Genomic DNA, 23954 nt, shown 5'->3' with positions numbered 1-23954 from the left:
TATATATATATATATATATATATATATATATATATATATATATATATATATATCACTCACTCACTATATTTTTCACAAGTAGAATTTTACTCGAAGAAATTTAAATTAGATTATATGAAGATTAATATGACAGGTTCAAAGATGAAAGGAGAAAAAAATAAAAACATAAAGGAGATAATATTATTTTAATACGCAACGCTCGTGTCATGCGTCACTGTTTCTCGCGTGTAATTCCGCGAAGAAAGAGATCTCGATACTCGCGCGATTGCGTAACTTTTTATTAACCCTCACATGGCACGCATTTTATTGGCATTTTAATCTGGCACACTAGGGTTGTTCTCGTCTTCGCTTATTTAAATTCCATAAGACTACTGATAAAAATCTATAATAGAGTATGAATATACTTTGAAGTCTATAAAATAGAATTATGTATAAAAATCGCATATTGTTACTGAAATATTTCATTTTATTGCAAATTTATGGAAAAACGCGATAAAAAAACATGAGTTAACATAAAAATTTATAGCTTTTCTGAAAATAAATTTAAGAAATTTATTTATACTCTAGGATTCTCTTATCAATACTTAAATCTTTAAGAAAACAAAAGTATTGCAAAACACATTTCAAAACACATTTTGTAAAAAAAATTATTTGAGTATTCGAAAATATATATAATTCTTCAGTCAAGAAGTAAATAAAGTAATTAATATTTGCAAGTTTTTACTGTTTTAATCTATCACATACAATGTGAATTTTATTAAAATTATTATACAAATTAGCTATACCCAGATGGTGACCCAGATTTGTGTTAACAATAAAGGAGGAATCTCAACACACGATGATTTTTTATATTATTATATTCTCTACATATTTTGAGCATTGCTTTTGTACGGATCTGTGTAACACGTCTTCCCACGCGAGAGATCGCGATGCGCGATTGCGCATAATTTATTATTCTCAATAACTGTGAATGAAAAATTGCGAGATACGACGCGCGGATACACGTTCGGCGCGTTACTTTGTAAAAGGCGGCGCATGCAGCCTTTTATCTTTTCGCGTGCGAGATCGTTAACGCACCCGGCGGCACGGACACGTATACACGGAACATACGCGGAACTGTGTGCGGTACTCTCGTGTATGTGTGTCGCGAGTGTACCTCTACGTTACGCAGTTACTTGGCTCGGCCATGCCAAGGTTGGGCACCTTATCTAAGCTCTCAGGGTATTTGACCCAACTGGGAAAACACATTGGCACTCGGTGCTTTGCACCGCTACGGTCGCGAACGACCGATCCGCTTTAAGCACCGTTCACAATCGGCTTTTGTTATCGACCGGGTAGCATAAAACGTGACACAACGCGCACAGCGTAAGCGCAGATTTATTATTCGTTAGCAGCAGATCATCGATATGGAAGCTTTCTATTATCAAGAAAAACAATCGAATCGCGATTTTGCCGCTTATCGCGATCTCAGATGAAAGAAATTTCACTTGATGCTTGAAACAATTTCATTGTATTGTCTTTCCTCTTCTGAGCATCAATTTATATTTTTACAATTACACAGCTCAGTATTGGTAAGGTAACCAGATTTCCCAGCCCTAAATTCGGGACACTTCATAAAAGTGTGAAGCGGGGGGAAGAGGGTAAAAAGATCCGAAAATTATTTGACAATCATTGAAAATGATAACAAATTGGTGTTTCGAATAGTACTCGAAAAAATTCGGGACAAAGGGTGAAAAATCAGGACGTCACTTTATATTTGGAGAAATTAAGAGAACGTTTTATCGTTTCTGCCGTTAAACGACTCCGTTTAAGTGATGGCCAGAGTCAAGCTAATAATATATTTCATTACTTTCGTTTATAGTCTTCTATGTCATCAGTGGCGAGACAAAAGATCCATTTGGAATTTTTTTGTCTAGGTATAATTTTATGAAGTGCACTTTATAAAGGGTTCACTACAATTCACATCAGAATCAATTTCTTTAGATATTCTTCTCTCTCTTTCCTCTTGACTCTTCTCCACAGCGGATTGAATTCGCGTGCATCGCTGCGACAGCGAAATATGTGACACAAATCGCAGCGGATTAATTTATGAACGTGAAATATCGTACCGATCAAAACAACTCAGTCGGTCGGATGTTACGCCCTCTGTGCGTCGAAGCAAAGTCGGAAGACATTATTCCTGCGGATCGTTGTCGTCGTCGGCGGCAGCAACTCGCGCGTCGATAAGTAATTGCATCCAATTTTTTTGGAATTCGCTTTTGGGCCGAGTGCCGCGACAACGTTCTCTTTCTCTCGCTCATTTTTCCCCGTTTGTCTTTTCCTCTCTTTCTCTCGCTCGCTCAAATTTATTATCCACCGTTATTCAACCCCTGCGAATGGTTCCTCTGCTCCCTCGGGCAAATGATTTATGAGTAGCTGCTTCGGCGAACACTCGCCCTTTTTCTACTATTTAAAATTTATTCCTGCGCGTCGCGACGCCACGCGCTTCCTCACGCGAGTTGCGGTGCGCGCGCGCGATCGAAATGTCTAAAAGACCTTTTAGCCAGGCGATGTTTCTGACTCGTTCGCCTCACCGCATCTAATTAGAGGACCGTTGCACGTGTGTGGTCGTGTTACGATAAATAATATTGTGGTTGCGCGTCGCGGTTACACATGGCGAATTTTCAGACGGAGGATATCGTGTCCCGAATTGACACATGAGAAGGAAACGACGATTGATGCTGTCACAGCGTGACCGTGTACTACTTTGGATACTTTGGCAGCCGTATTTGTCGCGGAAAAATTGTTGTCTGCCAACAGCAAATGTTGAGAACTCGCTTAGACGATATCTACAGAGACGATTCCTCTTGTACATAAATCTGTAAAATTACCCTTTCACACACACATATATAAAGCACTATAATATTAAACTTTTAACATTTTAGCCTAAATTAGTCTTTTATCATCGACAATTATTTTTTTATAAGGCGCTAATTGTTGGCAGAATAAAGTCACGCGACGGCGGCCAATAAAATGTTTATAAGCTAGAAAAAATATCACGCTATCTTGCGACTTGATTTTTCCTTGATCGAACGATCAATTGATTTTTTAAACCTGCGCGTACAATATTAGATCTGTAAGACCCAAATGAATATTTAGTCGCTTAATAACTTTCGTAGAGTCTGGGAAAATTTCAAAATAGTACAAATCTGTTTGCAGATTTTGTTATTGTTTTATAGCTATATTTGGCTCTTATATTTTTGGAAAAAAATACGTCCAAAAATGTTGATTGTGTTTCGGGGGTCATATTCTCCGAGAATAAGAACAACTATCTACTACGTACTACTAGTACTCCTAGAGACGAAGTATCACCACAATCTTTAGTTCAGTCAATCGAAAATCGGCAATAAAAGCGTCCTCAAAGGCTAGAAAGGCATTCATATATTCTGACTTTAAGAAAAAGGTTAGAGACTTGCTGGAAAAAACAAAAACAAATAGTTTTTTAAGACTTAACAGAACGGAGGAGATTTAACAGAACATCTTAAAAGAGCTAAGAATGCAGAGAAAACTAGTCTGTCAATGAAGTTTACTGCTCAGGTCAAAATCCATTGACCGTCGATGTCGGGAAACTAGAAAGGTCTGTCTGCGAAATAGTATTATCAGCAAGCGGGCTACGAGTCAAGACTCCAGAGAAATAAGATTTAATCCAGAATATTCCCGAACAGAAATCAGCAGGGACGCAAATATCCCGCGGTTACAGAGCGCGCAAGCGCCACTAAACCAGCAATAAGTACCAGCAATAATCAGAAGCTAGTTAGCTAATAGATTCGACTAGTTGTTTAGAGCATTTTTCACAGGCTTGATCCAAACTGACAGCCCGTTTCTATAATCGGCTGATTATGATCAATAAGTTAGTTTTTGCAAAGGCTGCTTTATAATAAGATAGAAAAAAGAACATAATTTTTGTTTTTATTATTTGCATTTATTGAAGTATCTTATATTAATTATCAAAAGGAATATAACAGTGTTATCAGAAAAAATATAACAATTTTATTTTTTAATAAGAATATTTATAGAATGATATATGTGTGTTTTTTATTTATATTGATATATTGATATATTTCATTGATATATTTATATCATATTGATATATGTGTTGATGTACGGTTATATATTGTTAGACATAATAAATATATTTGCATAAGACAAAAGGAAAGAAATATTGAGTAATTTCAGTCTAAAACAAGAATAATAAGAGCTCTAATAGACCTAAAAGGAATCTAAAAGATCTGCATAGTTGTTCTCTCTTTAATCTCGAAGAACGACACCCTCTCCACAATTATGATCCTACAATTTTCAACAAAGTTATGATATTTCAAAGTTGCCCAGGTCTGACAGACCTAGATTATACTGTGTGCCCCAAAAAGTGAGCGCGGAGAGTTAAACGATAATTAGACGCCTTAAGCACGTTTGTAGTCTTCTCAATCGCGTATTTCGACAGTTTTTTTTATTTTCAACTTGCTATTGATAATATTCCATATTTTTAAATATCTTATGTGCACGTGCGCATACGCGTCTCGTTCGCGGCGGTAGCAGAAGCAGCAGCAACAAGACGACGGTATCGCATTCCAAACGAAACTCCAGACACTTCAACCGGCACTGTCGCGTGTATGTCTCGGGACGCGTTATTTTTCTCTCATCCGTGTTTACACACGCTCCCGTGCAAACACCTTGCCGTATCGCTGCGCGGCGATTGGTATGCGACTTGGGAAGGTCGACACTCGAGATCTGCGTACGCTGCAAACGATAAATATCCACGACTCCGCGTTAGCCATTAGAGAGACGGCTGTATACGAATCTCTTCCGATCAGCAATGATAGCAACGACGAAAAATAAAAGTATCGTCTTACATATATTATTTTTTCTTCTTTAATTTACCAGCTTCTTTAATTTACGAGCATATAAAAATTTCAAAAGCAATAAGGCGCGTGTAGAGTGTACATTAAACTCCAAATGATTTATGTTGCAAATATTAAACAAGCTAATATTTTTGGTGTGTTACTTGATATTATTTATTGTTGCGCATATCTTAGAGTATAGTAAAATTTTAAAACTTTAATTTTAACGTCTTCTCTCTGTCTTTCTCTCTCTTTCTTTCTCTATCTCGATAATAATCAGTTTTATGATTGAAATAAATCCAGAATTACAAGTATTTTTCATATTTTTATATAAAAAATACTTGTAAAATTATAACTATAACGTATATTAACGTATATAGCTACAACGTATTATTTGTTAATTTATTAATTAATTAATGGTTAAAAACATGCAGATGTATTATGAGACTGAGTTAGGTGATTAGATTTATCGTTAATCAGAAATATACAGTAAAACAATAACATAATAGAAATAAAAAAATATTGGGCGTATCATTTTTTTTACTTTAAGTTCATTATTAACAATTCTCATTTTCATTGTGGCATTTTTTATTGTAGATTCTTCTTCATTTATTAAACTTAGATTCATTAGTGCGGAAATCGAAAGCTATTTCCATCTTTATATTAAAATCAGCATCACATGTACATTAATATTGCCTGGGACAACAACACATATATCGCGTACGAAGACCTACGTTTATAGAGTCGGCATCACACGACGCGCCGGCGAAATTGCTCCTCAGCGGAGGAACGCGAGAACCGGCAATTCTCTCGTGGCGCGCGGTCGCCGGCACCGATTCATTGAGGTTTTTCTTATCTGAGCTAAAATCCTTGGAAACGAGAGCAGTTATGAAAATAAAAGGCTGCCGCGGACGTCTCTAAGAGGCAGACGTGAAATAATACGTCTCTCGGCGAGCACGGAGGGCCGAGGAGAAACGAGGACACTTAAAGCAGCAAGCTGCAGTCAATTCCGTAATTGCTTCTTTATCATGATCTTCAGAGAACCGACAGAATTGCTTTATTACAGGGTTTTCAGTCTGCTTCCAATTTTCCGAGCACATGCGTCGCTCGCTCGCTCGTTCACTCGCACGCGCGCCGCTGCGTGCGTGGCCCACATTTAGTGACTGCGTTTATTGTATCGCGCGTGCAGACGGCGAACGTCGCGCAGGATGCACCTCGCGAAAAAGCAATCGGTGTCTCTCTCTCTCTCTCTCTCTCTCTCTCTCTTTTTCTTCCTCGCTTTTTCTGCCTCTGTCTCTCCTAATTTTCTCTCGCATTTTCATCTCTAGACGTCGTCAGTGCGGTGGGAGAAGCACGCGCAACGTATTGTTCTCGAAGAAGAGAAGACTCTTGGTGGACGTTCTGGCAGGTGGAGAAGAATTTTCACGAGGAACAGAGAGCGTTCGGCTGGCCGCGTTAAATTCGTGCGTTGTATCATTGCGAATCGCGCGACTGAACACTTTATCGACTACCTCAATACGTGAAACCTCCTTATCTCGCGAGATCCCCACAGCAACGATAATATAATGACAGTAGTTCTGGAAGATTGAATCTGTCTATCGCGCTGGCACTCACCTCTCTCGCGCTTCCGATCCGGGATTCCATAAATCAATGGCAATAAAACGCGGACGCGCCGCGCTGTGTGAGACCCAGTCGCCGGAAACCGCTGAAAGACTGCAGACGATCGCAGATAAACATGAAAATTTCGACGGTATCGTCGCCGACGACGACGGCGGCGACGGTGGCGGCGGCGGTTGCGGCGGCAACGCCGGCGACGACGACGACGACGGCGGCGAGCGACGCGACAGGCGTCCTTGCTCCAACCACTCGCGCTACTACCGATGACGTAATCGTCGCGATACCCCGCAATCTTGGCGCCGCGGTAAACTCGTAATATCTATTTTTATCTGTGTGGTGGAAGCAAGGGGCCCCCGGTTCCCCTTCCCTCCACCGCCGACCGTGTCCCGTCTCTCTGTCTCTTTCTCTTTCTCACGTCGCGCCGTTCTACACACACGCCAGCTCGTCCACACGCGTATCGAGCCACACAGAAAGCCAAGCCAAACCAAGCCCCGCGAATGTCCGAGAGCCTCGAAAACCGAACGACGTTATTGCGACGGAGACGGCGGCGGCGGCGGTGGCGACGACGGCGACGGCCGACGCGATAAGAACGCTTTCACGTCGCGCTTTCCGAAGCCGCCTACGATGAAATTTCCGGTCCGGTCGAACGAGCTCTCGCTGTCTGATAAGCACGGCGACCGCTTATCACTCGAGTTTTACCGATCATCGACAAAGAGAGAGAGAGAGAGAGAAGACGTGAAACGTCTTCAACGATTATGTTCTAGGTGACGCGAAATCATTTGTTTGCTCGGGAAAACATGTTTTTGATCGTAGCGTTAGAAATCAAATACAATAAGAAAGCAGAACTGTGGGAATTCATTTATTATCGAAGCACTTCATTAATTCGAACGTTTACGTCAGTGATTCTTGAATAAAATTCATATCGGTTAGATTATATCACAACACAATTCTCAAGCGGTAATAATTAAATATGCAACGTCTGGCACTACGCGCTAACTATAGCAGCGATATTAATATTAATTTACTTTCATTTTGCGTCTCGCCGGTCTTAAAATAGAACGGGATTCATGCTCGTGCACCTTTTGCGACTTATCTTGTTCCCACAAGACCCCACTTGCACGGTCAACTCGTCCAGTCTCGAATATCTGGCGCCGGCGCGACGCCGGACGACGAAAAGCGTAGGACTCGTGGTGAGACACCAGTCCTTTGTAATGCCGCCTGCACGACGGCAGCTTTTTCACATACTGACGAGGATACCAGGAAGGCCTATCGTTAACAAAAGATCTCGTTTTCCTTTGAAAAGATCTCTAAGACTGAACCTGCGGAAGACGACGATTACTCCCTTTTGAGTAATCAGACGTTTTCCTCGTAACGTATGGAAACGAGTACGGAACATTAAAACTGTGGAAATGCAGATACATGCTGTGTAGATTGCAGTTTTCCGGTAACGCGTTTAACTGAGAATTTTCTTGCTGTTTTTCACACACTATTTCGCACTAGTTTACTCACTACTTCAGTTATCGTTCAAGTTACGCGTCCCGAAATGAAGATAATAAGAACATTCAACAACGTACTTGTATTTTTTCTCCCGTAATCTCGTCTTATCTATCCAACATATTTTATGTATCTATATTTTGAAAGAGAAATTTTTTTTACTATCCGGTATTTCGCTCTTTGTCGTTGAGTCTACCTTGTCGTTTAAGAATTAATGACTAAGGATAATAGGTCTGTTTTTTCGCTGAGCTGAAGTGTATACTTACAAAACTTAAAAAAAGAAACTGAAATATAGTTGATACTTGGTGGAAAAAAAGAAGATAACTAGTGCAAGTTAATAGTGCAGCGAAAAAGAAGACTAAATGTCACTCATGAACAACCGAACGATGACTTGGCGCGGGATACTGAAAACACTATTATTAGCGACTCGTTTAAGTATTTTCACACTCTAATGAATTTGTGTTCCTTCTGTGTTTTGCGCAGGTGAGACAGGACAGAGGGAATGGTGCACCTTGGCGTATTGGGAGCTGGGCGGCCGAGTGGGTCGTTTGTATCCCGTGGAGCCTTCGACGGTGAACGTCTTCGACTCTCTCCACGACGGCGACGGCCTCTGTCTGGCGACACTAGCCGAGAACCACATTGCACCGCCCGCGGTCCAACGTACGCGCAGCAAAATCGGTCTTGGTAAGATCTCGCCGCTAAAGAACTCGTTTTAATGCTCTAAACGAGCAGGCTTCGCTTCGCTTCGCGTTAGAGAGTTTCGTTCGTTTTACCGCAGTCATTGAAGAATTTTATCTCGCTGACGTAACAATTCGCGCGCGTACTATCCTAGACCTTTTAATAAAGGTATCTCGTTTTTTGAAGTGTCAAAGATCATTGTTTTTGGAAAGTTATTTTTCTAAAAGAAACTCGTTATCCATTAAAAAATGTAATCATTGCCGTTGCTTATATCGGAGAATAACTCATTACCATTGTCGTTTGCTCAAGAACGAATTATTGCAATTTCCATTATTTTCTTCATGAAGTTTTCAAAGTATATTTTTGTAGTTCGCCCGTCTCATGTATATGTATTTTGCATGTGTAAAGTAACGCAGCAGTATTCGTTACTGTTACTCAAAAAAATATAATTGCGTTACCATTACTAATAGAATAGACAAAAATATTATTATCAAGTAGTTATAAAAAAACTTAGCTTGTAGCAATAACGGCTTTACTCCCCAGTTCTGAAAACTGCATATTAAAGGTAGAGATGGAAAGTTATCGATGGCACAATCAATAACTGTCGATAGTTCACACTATCGATAACCACCGATAATTTAAAACAAGCTACTAATAGTCTTTGATAGTTCTTTTTCTTGATAACCTCATTTTGGAATAATTATTTATGACAAAATACTTTTGATCATTACATTAACAATTAATAAATTAATTTCTTTTTCATTATATAATAAACAAATTTAGTTAAGACGCAAGTATTTACAAATGACTGGAATATATGGATACAACAGCGCGCACTAGTAGCAGTAACGTGAACCAATATATATGAAACAAAATTGTTTGATTAATTGTTGTAACTATTTACTACTAACTGGAATCTAATTAACTATAATGAATTGATAAAAAAGCGAAAAAAAGATTCATATAAATGGGTACAATCATTTTATTATTTTTTTAAAGACCACAGAACTATCAAAAACTCTCGATAGTTATCGATAGTTACATTACAAACTATCGATAGAGTGGAATATCGATAGTTCTCCGTCTCTAGTTAAAAGCAATACAATATTGCACGCGATATTATATGCAGCTCATTCGTAAACGAGCGTTGCGTCAGACGAGCGAGCGAGTGAGCGAGCGAACGCGCACCTTCGCAGCCTCTCCGGATGTTGAGTAATCACCCTTACGTCGCTTTCGTCGCAGGGCTAACGCTCAGCCAGGAGGCGGACGGTGTATGGGCGTACAACAGGTCGGAGAGCCCGATCTTCGTCAACTCGCCCACCCTGGACGATCCGGAGTCCAGGACGCTGCTGGTCTATCGAGTGCCGCCAGGCTTCTGTCTCAACATCTTCGACCGCGCCAAGAACCTGCAGCTTCCATACGGCGGCGGCGGCGGCGCGGGGGCGGGCGGCTTCGCCTCCGGCCCCGTCGACATTAACTCCGTCCGCATCAGCTTCGCCAAGGGCTGGGGACCCAAGTACTCGCGGCAGGAGGTCACCTCCTGCCCGTGCTGGCTCGAGGTGCACCTGGCGCCATGCAGGTGATCGTCCCCATTGCGACCGGCCGCAAGGATATCGAGTCTCGTCCAGTCGCGCCTCTTCCTCCTACTCGTCATCGTCATCGTCGTCATCATCGTCATCGTCATCGTCATCGTTGTCGTCGTCGTCGTCGTGGTCGTTCTTGGGAAGGACTTGAACGGTGATGTAATGATGCGGCGACCGTGGCCTTTAGCTCCGTCCTAGCAAGAGCGGTGTTTAAACGCGTGCTGGGGACACGGATCTCCAAGAGCAAGATCGGTGTCCCCTAAACTCAGCAGTCTTACCAAAGTACACGCCGTCTTATATGACTAGGAACAACGTCGCGTTTCGTTCCGTCGACAGATAGAGATAGGGAGACAGAAAGAAAGAAAGAAGGATAGGAACGGAAATCGTTCGCGAGTGTGTTCATCGAGCGTATACGAACGGAGAGGGACTTACATCGACGAGTGGTACCTTTTAGGATTTTTACGAGGCGTGTGCTTAATGCGCGCATACGCACGCATTGTTGCTGTTTTAATTATGATTTTCCTTTTTTTTTTTCTTTTGTTCTCTGTGCGCGATCGATTCTCGATCGTCGAGGTGTTGTTGTGTCGATGCTACTCTCGAAATTCGTGTGGAGAATTTCTGACAGCGGGGAAGCGGAGAGAGTCGGGCTTCCGGTAGGTCTAGTCATTTGCGTTTAGTCTGCGCCAGCTCGCGAATTCACGCGGTGGATCCTGAATCCACAGCATGGCAGGGAAAAATTTTAGTCTTATCGACGCATGAAACAAGAGTAACGTCGACGGAGGAGAGAGAAAGAGAATGAGAGAGAGAGAGAAAGAGAGAAAGAGAAATGAATGGAGTGTACGATCGTTCCTCGAGAAGAGTTTCCGTATGATCGAAGAGAACGAGCGAGCCTTCTTTCGTTTCGTCAGTCATACGGAAAGATTCAGAGAACAGTGAACTCATCGGCGCTTAATAGCCGGCAATTCGAAGGATCGCTTACAGGTAATCGACGATTAATTGCAAATTAATGTCAAAATTATCATTAACTTTTTACTAAACATCCAAAATTATACTGTTTCGAAATTACTTTTGGTAAAATTCATCGAGGATTATGCCGAGTTTTCTCGCGTGCTCGTTTTCATAGAACTTGTATTACTGGCGAGAAAGGGAGAACAATTATTTGTACAGCGTTTACACAAAATTAACAAGTAAGACTCGCGAATGTTGATCGTGAATTTTCTACGGCTTTTTGAAATCAGTAGCGCCGACCTCTTTCTCTTGTGACGGACTTTTATAGATTGGAAAACTAGAATATCATTACATTGCATGGAAAAAAAAAAGTATTGATGGAGCAAGAGGAATTTTTTTGTCTTTTAAGGGATACGATGATCACTCGATGATTAACGATGAAAGACGCATTTTTATTTACGCCCGCGTAAGATCACTCGTAGAAAAGGTTTGCATTAGAAGCCGCTCCAGTAGCATAAGTTCTATCGTAGGTCTTACGTTACGAGACGTGACAGTACTGAATCGTAGTAGTCATACGATTGATCAGCGCTATAGAAGCGAAACGTGCCACGAGTCCTGGGGTGTTATCTCCGGTCGTCGTTCGGTGCTGTACATACGTAGGGTATATGTACATACACTGTGCCTTCCCAGCTTCCCTCCGTGGTGCAGCGTACTCGGGTAAACGTGCGCCACATGCCAAGCTCGTTTCGCACGAAAAAATGCCTCCGGAGCTTTGTACTACAGTAATATACGATACTGTGATAAGAGTTTGACGCAGGTCTTTTTTTCTTCCTTTTTTTACGGAAAACGTGTTGCGAAGCAAGCGAGACGAGAGAAAGAGAGAGGAATAGTGAGATATATATATATATATATATATATATATATATATAAAGATAAATAGAGAGAGAGAGAGAGAGAGAGAGAAAGAGAAACAGAAGAAACAAAACAAGATACGTTCGCGTGTGTATGTAAATTCGGACTCGAGAGCGCATGATATTCGATAGTGAAAATTCTCTATATCGACACCAGACAAAAGGTATTCGTTAACTTTACAAAGATTCTTGATCTTATCGCGTTTAATCATTAGAGAGATGTGAAAAAAGGTTCTTGTTTCCTTTCCTTTCTCTTGGAATATCGCTATACATGTGTATATATGTACATATATATGTATCCTACGCGTATATGTACATATAGCGCATATATGCCTTTGGGTTTTCCAATGTACGGAAAACTTTCCGCGCGATGATCATACATGAGTCCCACACACGTACATATGCGAACGTTTGCCGCCCTCTTTTTTTTTACATATTCTCTAGGTATAGATTTGACTTGAAAGATGGAAAGAGCGTACAGTGTTCAGAACATTTAAGTACATACGATGTAATATGTACCAGTCATACGTATTCATTCACACCATACGCACACACATACGCCCATACGTACGTACATACATACATACATATATACATACATACATAGACACTCGTTACACGTACACATAGACATACAATCGACTGATTGACCCGTAGGTTTTTCGACCATTAGTTTACTTTCGTACAACCGCTTTTATCGTGATAAAAGTGGCAGTTACTTTGTAATAACGATCGAACGGATGTTTGTGCTACAATCTTACGAGGAAATCGCGAATGATATATATTGTGATGCGTATACGCCGCTTGAGAATGTTATATATATTAATATGTATACACAGAGACGCATTAAAAATGTTCATAGGTAGCTAGCTGTATCTACTGTGAGTGAAAGAGAGAAAGAGAGAATAAAAAAGCGAGAAGAGAGTAGAGAGAGAGAGAGAAAGAGAGAGGGAAAACGCGAGTCGGATTAGATCATCGGCGAAAATAATGGTAACGAGAGACGATAAGAAATTCCGCCGTCAGATTGTTCACTTTGGACGACTCTGTTTTGCTTTCGCGTAGTCCCTTTTTCACTGCCCCCGTACACGTTGTTGTGGAGGTCGAGAGATCCGCCCCTCACGTCGCAATTAAGCGCCGAGCGTGCACTCGCACAGCGTCTTTGGTACGCGTTTGAAAGCGTTGTTATACGCACTGTGTGTCCCGCGATTTACGAGACGTCGGCCGAGGCGAAGACCGCGATGGAATTCGATCAAAAACAAGTTATCTGCCAAGTTATCCCGCGTTGCTATCTCGAGCTCGAGATTCCGACATTTGTCGAGTCGAATGATCGAGACAGACGAAAACCGACGAGAACGATCTCGCGATCTTCGCATGTTTCACAATATAACGTCGAGGCCATAGACTTATATACTCAGATTCTTATTCTAAACTTTCTCTCAGCCTTTTGATTGTCTTATAAGCATATTTAAAAGCAAGACGCTTCTATCGTAAAAAGTTCAGAGTAAGAACCATAGACTGCATCTTTTTATGAAAAATTTGAAGATTTGAAGGACAACGATTTTCTCCCATGTCCACAAGCATTCCATCTTTATCTAGCTTGATACTTATCAGAGAAAGCTAGAATAAAATGTGCAATAGGAGTCAAACTAGAGAAAAATTGAGTGCCTGCACTAATAAGACATCCTTTCCAACTTTTCGCAGTCTTTCATGGAATACTCAATCCATATATATAAATTTATGGTTGAGATATAAATTATCGCAGTTTTTTTCGTGACCAAACGTACCGATTCGCGCGAATATTTGTGCCTCTTTGTGCTCATCGTGTCGCACTTCCAAGCGCGTCGACGAAAAGAGCACGCACGACGTCGTCACGCGTTAGGAACAAAAAGGCACTTACGAAGGCATACTAAAATTAATGGTAGGACTGTCGTACGACGTAAATACCGCCACGGGCGAGCTTCTTCTCGCCGCGATGCGATGTGTCTACTCGCGGTAGAACGCGAGACCGACTTTTCTCCTCTATCTCAGGAACACGTGATAGAAAATGTGAAGACGTGAGAAGATCACGCGACGTGAAAATTCCGGGGAAAAACTTGGAAAAGAAGCGGAAACACACGAGAAACGCAACAGGTCGGTGGCGAACTTGCAATAATAAATCTATTTTTATCGATCATTGCAGGGGAAAGGACGGAAGAGACGAGTACAGCGCGATTGTAATGATTTATCTCACGATTAGTTTTCTCATGATCGTTTTCTTTTTTTTTTTATTCAATGATTTTCATGTAATGATTGAATGTAATGTTTCGTTGTGATCATATTTTCCGCATTGCCGTTAATCTCGCTGACATTTTACGTATTGCTCTGTCTTTCGTTTCTTTCGGAGCTGATCATATAAATATAAAAGATTATTTATGATAACATTTGTACGTAGTGTAAAGGGCGAAGTGATCGGAACGGAAATTTCGTGGCATCGTGCAATTGTATTGAAGACGAAAGCCTATGTTAATTTTTAATTAAATCAAGCGAACGACGTGCATCTTCGACGAGAGATTCCTCGAATGAAAAAGGATAAAAATACAACTATTGCGTATATTCGTAAATTGTATGTAGTGTTTTTTTGAATTTTTTGAATTTGAATTTTTTTATTTTAACCAAAACGAAGATATTCACACATACGATTTTCTTTTTTTTCTTGTTTTTACGATTCGCCTTTCCCATCTTTCATCCACTTTCAAATTTAACACACCGATCGCGGTCGTAAGCATCGAGTCGCGAACGAACTGATAAGTCATGTCTTTTTTATTTTGTTATTTTTTTCTTTTATTTTTCAATTCATGGGTCACCCGATAAACATCTCTCGACGTAAGAAATTCAAATCCAAGCTCACGCTTCATATTCAACATTTGCTTATTTCACAATAAAGAATATTTATCGCGCCGGCAAAATATCACGATGACTGTCTACTCGACGCGCGCGTCAAGCAAGACTGAGCTTTTTCCGACGGAATAATTTATTTCTTTATATCCGACCGTTCCGGGGATCTGTCCCGAGCGCGTGACGATTACTTTCGCCAATAAAGCCGGCCACTCGTTCGACGAGTTACCGTTTCTCTCGGGCGACGCGACGTGACGTGCCATTATTCAGTAAGTAATAATCGGGAGTAATAGCGCTAATGTTAACGACCGAACGACAATTAGAGCCGTTTTCTAACGTCACTCTTTAACTATCGGCCGACCACTCCACGTGTTTGTGGGCTAGGTTTAATCTTTAAACCATAGACATGCAATACGAAAGTTCCTCATTAGTGAGATTAGGTGCCTTCGAATCGAATCTCACTTAATTAATAATCGAATTTTGCGTTCAATGGAAATCTTGTAGTTATAACGTAAATGACGAATTATTTCGCTTGAATTCTCCGTAGATCTCGCTCGGATCGAATAAACCATTTCGAGAAAAAGAGAGAAAAGAAGAAAGGTGCGCGAAAAGTAACTCATAAGTTTACCTATCGATATATGAATACACAGAATATATAGATGAAGCATGAACTGCTACTTTGAGCGAAAGGAGTGTAAGATCGGCGTGGAAGAGTCAGAAAGTTCAGTAGAACGATTATTGATATTCCAATTATTGAGACTCCCTTAGTTTCACTGACACTCTAGAAAAAAAAAACTTTGCTTTCATGCGATCAAATTGCACAATCAAATTTCTTATCTACACTTGATTTCAAACGAGAACTTCACAACTAAAACTGTGAGCAAGTGGTCGTAAGAAGAATGACAGTGTCAGTAACTTTCTAGAATGTCAATGACTATGGAAGATCAATAATTGGGTATTTATCTCACATAAACATAATAAAAATGGACGGAGTATAAAGAGCGAGATGTAGAAAGAGACAGAAGACAAAAGCTATATCTTCGTTTTTCTCTTAACGCGTGACTCATAGAGAGAAAGAGAAAGATACGGCTTTCGCTTTTCGTCTTTTCCTACTTGATCTTTGCTGCCAAAATTTTGGACACGCTCGATCTATTCTTACTATATCTATGATTTAGTATTTATGCTTTGGTCAGTTTCGATTACATTCGAGTCGCATATTACTGAAACGAAGTTACCCAAAGTATACATACTCACCTCCTTACCCCGAATCTGACTCTCCCGTTGAGTTAAAACTCCGTCTATATATTTGTATGTCGATGAGTTCATCAGTTTGAAAATATTCGAGACACGGGCGTGTTTTCTTTTACATTCTCACTTTTCTTCCTAATTAACGGTTAAAATCATGCGAAGGAACGAGGGAAGGCAGCTAATTTCCCTATAAGGACCCTACGTCTGTGAAACATAGTGCCTTTTATAGCCGTTCACTGTTACATTAGATTAGTGTTTTAGAGCGAGATACGACTAGCGGTGTTATCACGCGTGTCGGTAAACTACTGTTGTTGATAAGTAACCTAAGCGCTTCACATCGGCATCCCTAACGAAAACGTATTATTGCTCGTCTTCGAGAAAGAAAAAGAGAACCACGAAAAACTCTCTGCTCGTACGTGTCTTTCCTTCTCCTACCGAATTCGATCCTCTCTCTTCTTTTTTTTGTCGTGCGATTTAAAAAATCGTCGATGTACACATCGGATGGACTGAACTTTGATAAAGAAAAAACGAAAAGAATAAAAGGTGAAAAACACTTTCGAGACGTGTTTAGACGATAGTCGCAAATTCCCGCGATTCCTGCCGTGTCCTGCGTCCTCTTCCGCCGTGGGTACACTTTGCGCCCATTTAGGATGTAACGAATAAACAACTAGTGCCTTACACACCACACGAGAGATACTGCGCTTTTCGGATGTATGTTAAAATAGGATGTGATCCATTAGACGCTGCAGATGCTTTGAAGCGCCATATGGACCAATTGTGGCTTTTCTCTAAGCGCTTCAAAGCGTTTGCGGCATCTAATAGATCGTACCTATAGTTGATAAGTAAAGGGAGAGAGAGGAAAGGAGAGATGATGCGTTCTAATGTGGACGATTCAGATGACTGTGCGGGCGGGTTTTTTCTCCCCGATCGCAGACGCGCACACTCTCAAGTCATGATTACGCGGAATTTAAAAAAAAAGAAAGAAATGCGTCCTTCTTCGTTGTCGGAGAGAACTTATCGATGACGACAACTATTTTCTATCGCATCGTCGTACGTCACGATCGACTGACGTGCCGCCGGAAATCAGTATTGCGATTTCGTCGACGAATTTCGAGATGACTTGATTAAAAAAAAAACGTATCTTACAAAGTTCTTTTCTCGTCACTTGTACCATGTTCAGAAGAAATTCCGCGAGAGTCGTTGGCTACGTTAAACAGAGGAAACTGCTTCGCAATTGTTGTAAAATTCGTGAGTCGGATTCATACATGCTCGTAGAATCATTTAAGATTAGAAGTATATACCAATCAGATTTGCGAATTTCACAACGGTTGCAAAGTAATTTTCTCTGCTAAACGGAGCCATTGATACTTTACGATGTATATGTCGCAATTGATTTTAGTGGTCCGATATGGTACACGAATTGATAATGTCGAAAAATGCACGTTTAAACCGGAATGGTAATACGGTTTATACTCATGACGTGAGACATTTTGCTAATGAATATAAGCGGTTCTCTTTTTTCTTTCTTCTATAACAGCAGTTTCGAAATTCGTCGACGTGGTGAAACGACGATGCGTAACGTTGCCGGGACAATCGTTTGCATGATTTCACGCGGACAACGAACGGCTCGACGTTTTTTCATTCTTTTTTTTTTCACACGTTCACCGACATTCACTGATCAAAAAGCCTACGATCGGGCGCCGCGATTCTCCTCATTTCCGCATCACGCGCAATAAGATACGCAACAAAGTATATGCATATAAGTACACATGTATATATGATACACATGTAGAGTGTCAAGGTGCGAATGGGGTGCAACGACACAACGGAGAACCGAGAAAAAATGACTATGGCTGTATATATTGTACATAAAATGTGTACGCACGCACGCAAGCGCGCGCGCATATGTATGCATTATACATATAATTATATATGTATATAAATATATATATTATATATTATGTCGTCGGCGAGATGATGATAATAATAATAACGAATGATAGTAACTAATAATAATAAAAATAATAATAATAATAATAACGATAATAACGATAATAAAAAGCAGATGTAAGAATATAAGTGCGATAGCGTAACGAGAAATAACGATATTATTAGGTATACCTCCCGAGAACTCACAATATTATTTTCAATATCATTGTATTCAATTCCGAACGAAGTAACACGCTTTAAGTGACGACCGTGTATTGAAGATCAAGGAAATCCTCTCCACTCATTTTTACGAGATGAAAAAAACAAATATATGAAATTGCAAATTTGTATTCTGCGGTGTTGTCAATGATCGATCACCAGTCACCAACACCATCTCCTTTCATGCGAGTTTCAATTCGCACGATATTTCCCTCTAATTCTAATGCGCGTCTTCTCGTAACAATATTGTTCCTCCGTATACATAATTATTGTAGATATTTCTCGGCAAACAACTCGATGAGTGTTATACTCATCGACATAAAATTGCAGAACAAAGAAAATTTATCTCAGTCGAGTATATTTCTGAGAGAAACACAATCAAGAGAAGTTTACTTTTTTAAGAAGTTATCTGATCCACCGACAACGCGATAATAATGGATTTTCAGCTTCTGAATGGGGCTAGTTATGGTTTACGAGGAGGAGGAAGAGGATACCGGTGAGGGAGATGAGAGAGCGTCGTTTTAACGCACGCTTTACTGTAAGTACGCCGTAAATATTAAGTGATTAAATCCCGGAGACTTCTGCGAAGCGTTCACCGACGAGCGAATATACGACGGTTAATACGTCTCGCTTAAGAGATGGCGGAGAAGTGTTTCCCACTCGTTGGAATGATTGGTGACGCGATCTGCTACGCATCAGTCACCGCCACGGCAACGTTTTTCCGGATCGTAATCGCACCTTCGACGCTTTCGTCTCTCCTTTTTTCTTACTTACACGCGAGAAACAATATCAATTAACGTGTCTTCTTCGTTTTATCACACATATATACATATATTTTATCTGCAACATTTGCGCGACGATGAATCGCGTGCAACGAAATGCTCCTCCGTATGTCCGTCATAATGCGTTACAAATTAATAAATATCTATTCGATGGTCATACTTATAAAGGGAAATGCGATTCGATTGATAAACAATAAATTATCGTATATAAGGTGCAATAAGACTGCGAATCACATCGCTTATTCAGTGAAATCAGTGCGTTATTGAGGAAACAAAGTCGCTTAAGACTTCTAGATATTCGCAGCGTTCATGTTGGATTCGGATGAAGCGAGAAACGACACACTGAAAATTCTTGCGTGCCATATTTCCAAATAAAAAGATATTTACATGAAACTATATTTTTAAATCTCTTTATCATATTTGTGAAATGTTCCAAAAACTATCCTTTTTCTCTTGAATCAATAAAAATGGCAAAATTATCAGGAAAGATAGGTTAAAGATGAAGATTGCTTGTCATGTTAATTTTACAGCTATTTGTTGATTGTCAAAGGAAAAATATAGCTTTTGAAATATTTTACAAGTATACTTAAGCGATCAGAAATGTTTTTTCATACAAATATCTTTTTATCTGGAAATGACATGTAAGAATTTTGGATATATTTTCTCGCTTCTGACATCATCAATTGAGAGTTTTACAGCAAATAGTCAGGAGTCTTAACGATTGATATGCAATCAATTGTTGTATCAATTTGTCAATTGCAAATAGTATTGACAAATACATCGTTCCCTTCGAAAAAAACTTAATTTATTTATTAAATGAATTTTTTAGTCATATTCCTCAATAATTTTTAATCTAAATAATTTTGATATCAATCATTTAAACGTCGATATGAGATTGTATGATGTATGAAACTTTGTGTAAGAACATTATAGTGAGTATTACAAAATCGAAGACTTAATCGATGTTTATTTATAGCTATTATTTACAGAATAATAAACATCGTCATGTACTCCATATAAATCACGTGTAAAAGAATGGTACGAAGCATTCCACTTAACACTTCGAGTCTCTTAATTATAATAAGTGTTGTCTTTGTCTTCCTTTGTTGCATCTTCACTTCTTTTTTTTGTTCGGTATTAGGAAGGATACTATTCCACCAACTGAAAAGCAATTAATTATTTATTATAATATCTTTGTATACAAATTTTATTTAAATATCAGATTGTATGTTACGAAAACTTTTTACCAATCTTTTATACAAAATATCGAAAAGATTTGATTTTTTAGGCTTTTGCGATATCCATGCATATTAGATTTGGTTTTCGGGTTTGAGCCGCGTGGATTCATGTTTGTTTGATTCCGACGTTTCGCGAACATTTCAGTCCGCTTTATCAGGGAGGAACGACCCGATGAAATGTTCGCAAAACATCGGAATCAAACAAAGATGAATCCACGCGGCTCAAATCTGGAAACCAAATCTAATATGGAAAAGATAACATTTTTACACATAAATATGTTTTATCTTGCAAGTTTTTGCCATCTTTGTAATAATATTCGATAACCTCGCTTCTTTAAGAACTTGTGTTTTCCAGTAAAAAAGAGGTTTCTTCAGAACAATAACATACGACAATAACGATGGCATTACTAATCATTCCGAAGATGTGTTTTGCGTCTGAAATTGTGTACTTACATATAACGATACCAGCCAGCATGAACAACGGAATTTCGCAGGTGAAGTCCAGCAGTAAGCCGAAAATCAGATTGCTCGCTACTGCGCTAGCCCTTCCTAAGCATATCATCATAGACACCGCGGCAGCGGCGACATGTGTAGGGAAGATGTTGACTGCCACACCGGCCATCATGAAATTCGACATGGTCAACATTAGTGTGGACACACATGCCATCATGAGAACCTTTTGCGAGGAATTCATGAAATAGATGCCGAAATTGGATGCGCCGGCCAGTAACATCGTGATCACTGGAAAAAAAAAACGTAATTCTGCTTCAAGTAAACATATTTTTCTTGATTTAAAAGAGGAGGGAAATTAGAATGATATTTATATTAGATTTATATTAGATGAAATAGTCTATTTCATTAGAGAGAAATAATATATCGATAAAAGTTTACGCTTACAATATAGGATTAAATAAAACAGCATCTTGCAATTAGAACAATGTACATGACATAACTAAACATGATACGCTGACAAAAGTTGCATGTCATTTTTTAATAAAGATAAATACGGACGAAAGAACATTTAAGATTGCTTGAGCATACTTGTAAAATTGTTCGAAAGATACACAAAACCGCTGTATGCGTATTTATTGAAGAAATAAATATTTTAATATTCTTTTCTTTTTTTTAAAGAGGTGTGTGTCTACTTTTCTTCCTATCACGGAACACGAACTGTTAAAGCTCTAAATTATTTGTGGCGAGGACAGAGAGTGAATCATCTTTCTCTACATTGCTGTCAGAAGCGCGTTACTATACATCAGTATCATGCAATGATACTTACCTGGTATGGTTCGACGGTCGACTCGACTCGCCAAAATTCCGGAGATGATGTTCGCCGGTAAGGAGACGGCATTGAGCGACAATGAATTGATGAAGACTCGCTCGTCTATATTCGGTTTGCACTCTTTGTTTAACAGGTAGAACGGTTCATCCGCAATAGTTAAATTCAGCGATGGGTGTATGTCGGATAACTCACAGATCGTCACAGATGCGTTCGGATGCAAGTGTTGATAGTTCTCAAAACGATTGAACAGTTCTGGCATCCAAAGACCCAAACCATAGTATCTGATAAAGGAGACAGATTTGATTATTTTGTATTTAACGTCGAGAATAAAACATATCGTTCTTTCGATATTAACAATTAAGCTATCGAATTCTCATGTACAGTTTTCTCTCAGAAGAATGTTTTGCTGACTCAGATAGAGTTCCGAATGTCGCAGTTAAAATTTATTTTTTGTTTTTGTTTTTTGTATTTGCTAGGAAACTATGGTTTGTAGAATTAAGTAGTAGTATTTTAACAATATCTGCTGGCAAATTTAGGTCCCATTATTGATCTGGCTTTAATCGCCACAGAGAGTTTCTTGCTAAATTTTACAAGTAGTTCAGATAGAAATTCTGTTTCTGTTATCTATATTGATTAAATATAAAACATGTGATATCGCAATATTTGCAAGTCATTTATCCATCTTAACTAATTTTTTCAATATTAAAAATATATTAAAAATATATTAAAAAATATATTAAAAATATATTAAAAATCTTAATATTAATATTACTCGCATATCTAATCGATTTATAATTTAAAATTTGAGAGAAATTTACCCGAACATATTCGAAGCGTAAATCGTCCACACAATGATGGCGTATTTCAACTGCGGTGGTGACAAAATGGTGCGCAATTGCCGCCAGATATTCTTCATTATGTCCGTCAAAGAATGTATCGAGCATGACGATACCCCGTCTTTTTTCGCTTCCAACACAATGTCAGAGAGTAATTCTTTCACCTGGTGAATACATTGTTCGTGTTAATCGAAGCAAAACAAATCGATCGTGACGATAATATGGCGAACAAGATTAAATCGAAAGAAATCCACATTATTTCATTTACACATTCAAGTTCTTACAAATGTAATTTGTAAAGAAATAAGAATATAATTATACTCACCGGATACTCGTTCTCGTCGCGCCGGTTGTTCACTGCGTAAATCTTCCGGAGAATCGCGAGAGCCTCATCGGTCCTGCCCTGCGACACCAGGAATTTTGGACTTTCAGAATACTTGAGGAGAATTATCATGGCTATGATGAAAGTAGGTATACCGATGAAGGCGAGGAAAGTCCTCCAAGAATTATAATGAATGCCGTAGAACTCGTAATTTATCGGCAACGGTATGAAGATCCACGCTAGACCTGGATAGATTAACGGTTGCATATTAGATATTTCCTTACATTGTCGCAATATAATAATTTACGACAGATTTTCCGGGGACTAGTTGATCAACGATTATGGATTAATTAATATTTCCTTGCGTGTGGTTACAATATATGTTTAAAAAATATAATATCCAAATAATATATCATTATTGTATAATTCGTGCTTTTCTTTTTATCGACAATCAACGAAAAGAAATTCTTACCAGCTAATATCAACCAAGCGAGAGGCCAGAAGAAACCAAGAAAGCAGATGCTCTTCGTTTGACTCTTGTCTTCGTGAAACTCACCGAGATACGTGTATATCAGTGAACCAGGTGCGCCCATCCTAAAAAAGAAAATATAAAAATTGTAGAGAAATCGAAAACACACACATACATACGAAGACGAAGCATTATCGTATTCATTGCGTGCTTACATGAATCCACTTATGACGCGGAATATTAGGAATACGTTGTAACTCGGCGAGAAGCTTGTGATTATTGATAATATACTATCGGTGAAAAGAGTCAGCAGAATGATATTCCTTCGCCCATAAACGCCTGCGAAGATTCCCCAGAAAAAGGCGCTAAACACGCAGCCTATGAAGGAGTCACGAACATAATCAAATTTTAACTTATTGAATATGCTTGTATTGCAAATTTTGAGAGAGGAAAGGTCTATATTTACTTAATTTTCAATTATGAAAGGTCATATTTCTCAGCAAAATCTAAAGAACTCAAAATGTGAAATTTTTTAATTGAAATATAGTTTTTTTTTGTAAATCTCTTTACTTACAATGTTATCGTTAATCGGTTAATCTATATATATATATATATATATATATATATATATATATATATATATATAT

At 39.1% G+C, this 23954-nt stretch overlaps 2 protein-coding genes across 2 annotated transcripts in view; one reads left to right on the top strand and one right to left on the bottom strand.

Moving 5' to 3' along the window:
* Positions 1–18509, top strand: part of LOC116854148 (mothers against decapentaplegic homolog 6) — a 68820-nt gene extending 50311 nt beyond the window's left edge. Inside the window, exons 5-6 of the mRNA XM_032835779.1 lie at positions 8472–8672; positions 9909–18509. Coding sequence (XP_032691670.1) covers positions 8472–8672; positions 9909–10249 — 542 coding nt within the window. The 3' untranslated portion in view covers positions 10250–18509. The remainder of the gene's footprint in view (positions 1–8471; positions 8673–9908) is intronic.
* A 1598-nt stretch (positions 18510–20107) lies between these two features.
* LOC116854149 (synaptic vesicle glycoprotein 2C-like) overlaps positions 20108–23954 on the bottom strand; it is an 11471-nt gene continuing 7624 nt past the window's right edge. Inside the window, exons 4-10 of the mRNA XM_032835780.1 lie at positions 23523–23685; positions 23311–23432; positions 22842–23083; positions 22499–22680; positions 21678–21961; positions 20852–21139; positions 20108–20321 (exon numbers count right to left, since the gene is read on the bottom strand). Of these exons, the coding sequence (XP_032691671.1) occupies positions 20275–20321; positions 20852–21139; positions 21678–21961; positions 22499–22680; positions 22842–23083; positions 23311–23432; positions 23523–23685 (1328 nt within the window). The 3' untranslated portion in view covers positions 20108–20274. The remainder of the gene's footprint in view (positions 20322–20851; positions 21140–21677; positions 21962–22498; positions 22681–22841; positions 23084–23310; positions 23433–23522; positions 23686–23954) is intronic.

Source organism: Odontomachus brunneus, unplaced genomic scaffold, assembly GCF_010583005.1.
Source record: "Odontomachus brunneus isolate Ranch 3 - 2012 unplaced genomic scaffold, Obru_v1 Obru_scaffold_008, whole genome shotgun sequence".
Lineage (NCBI taxonomy): Eukaryota > Metazoa > Arthropoda > Insecta > Hymenoptera > Formicidae > Odontomachus > Odontomachus brunneus.
Note: the sequence above shows the minus strand (reverse complement) of the source record. Positions and strands in the feature narration are given on the sequence as shown.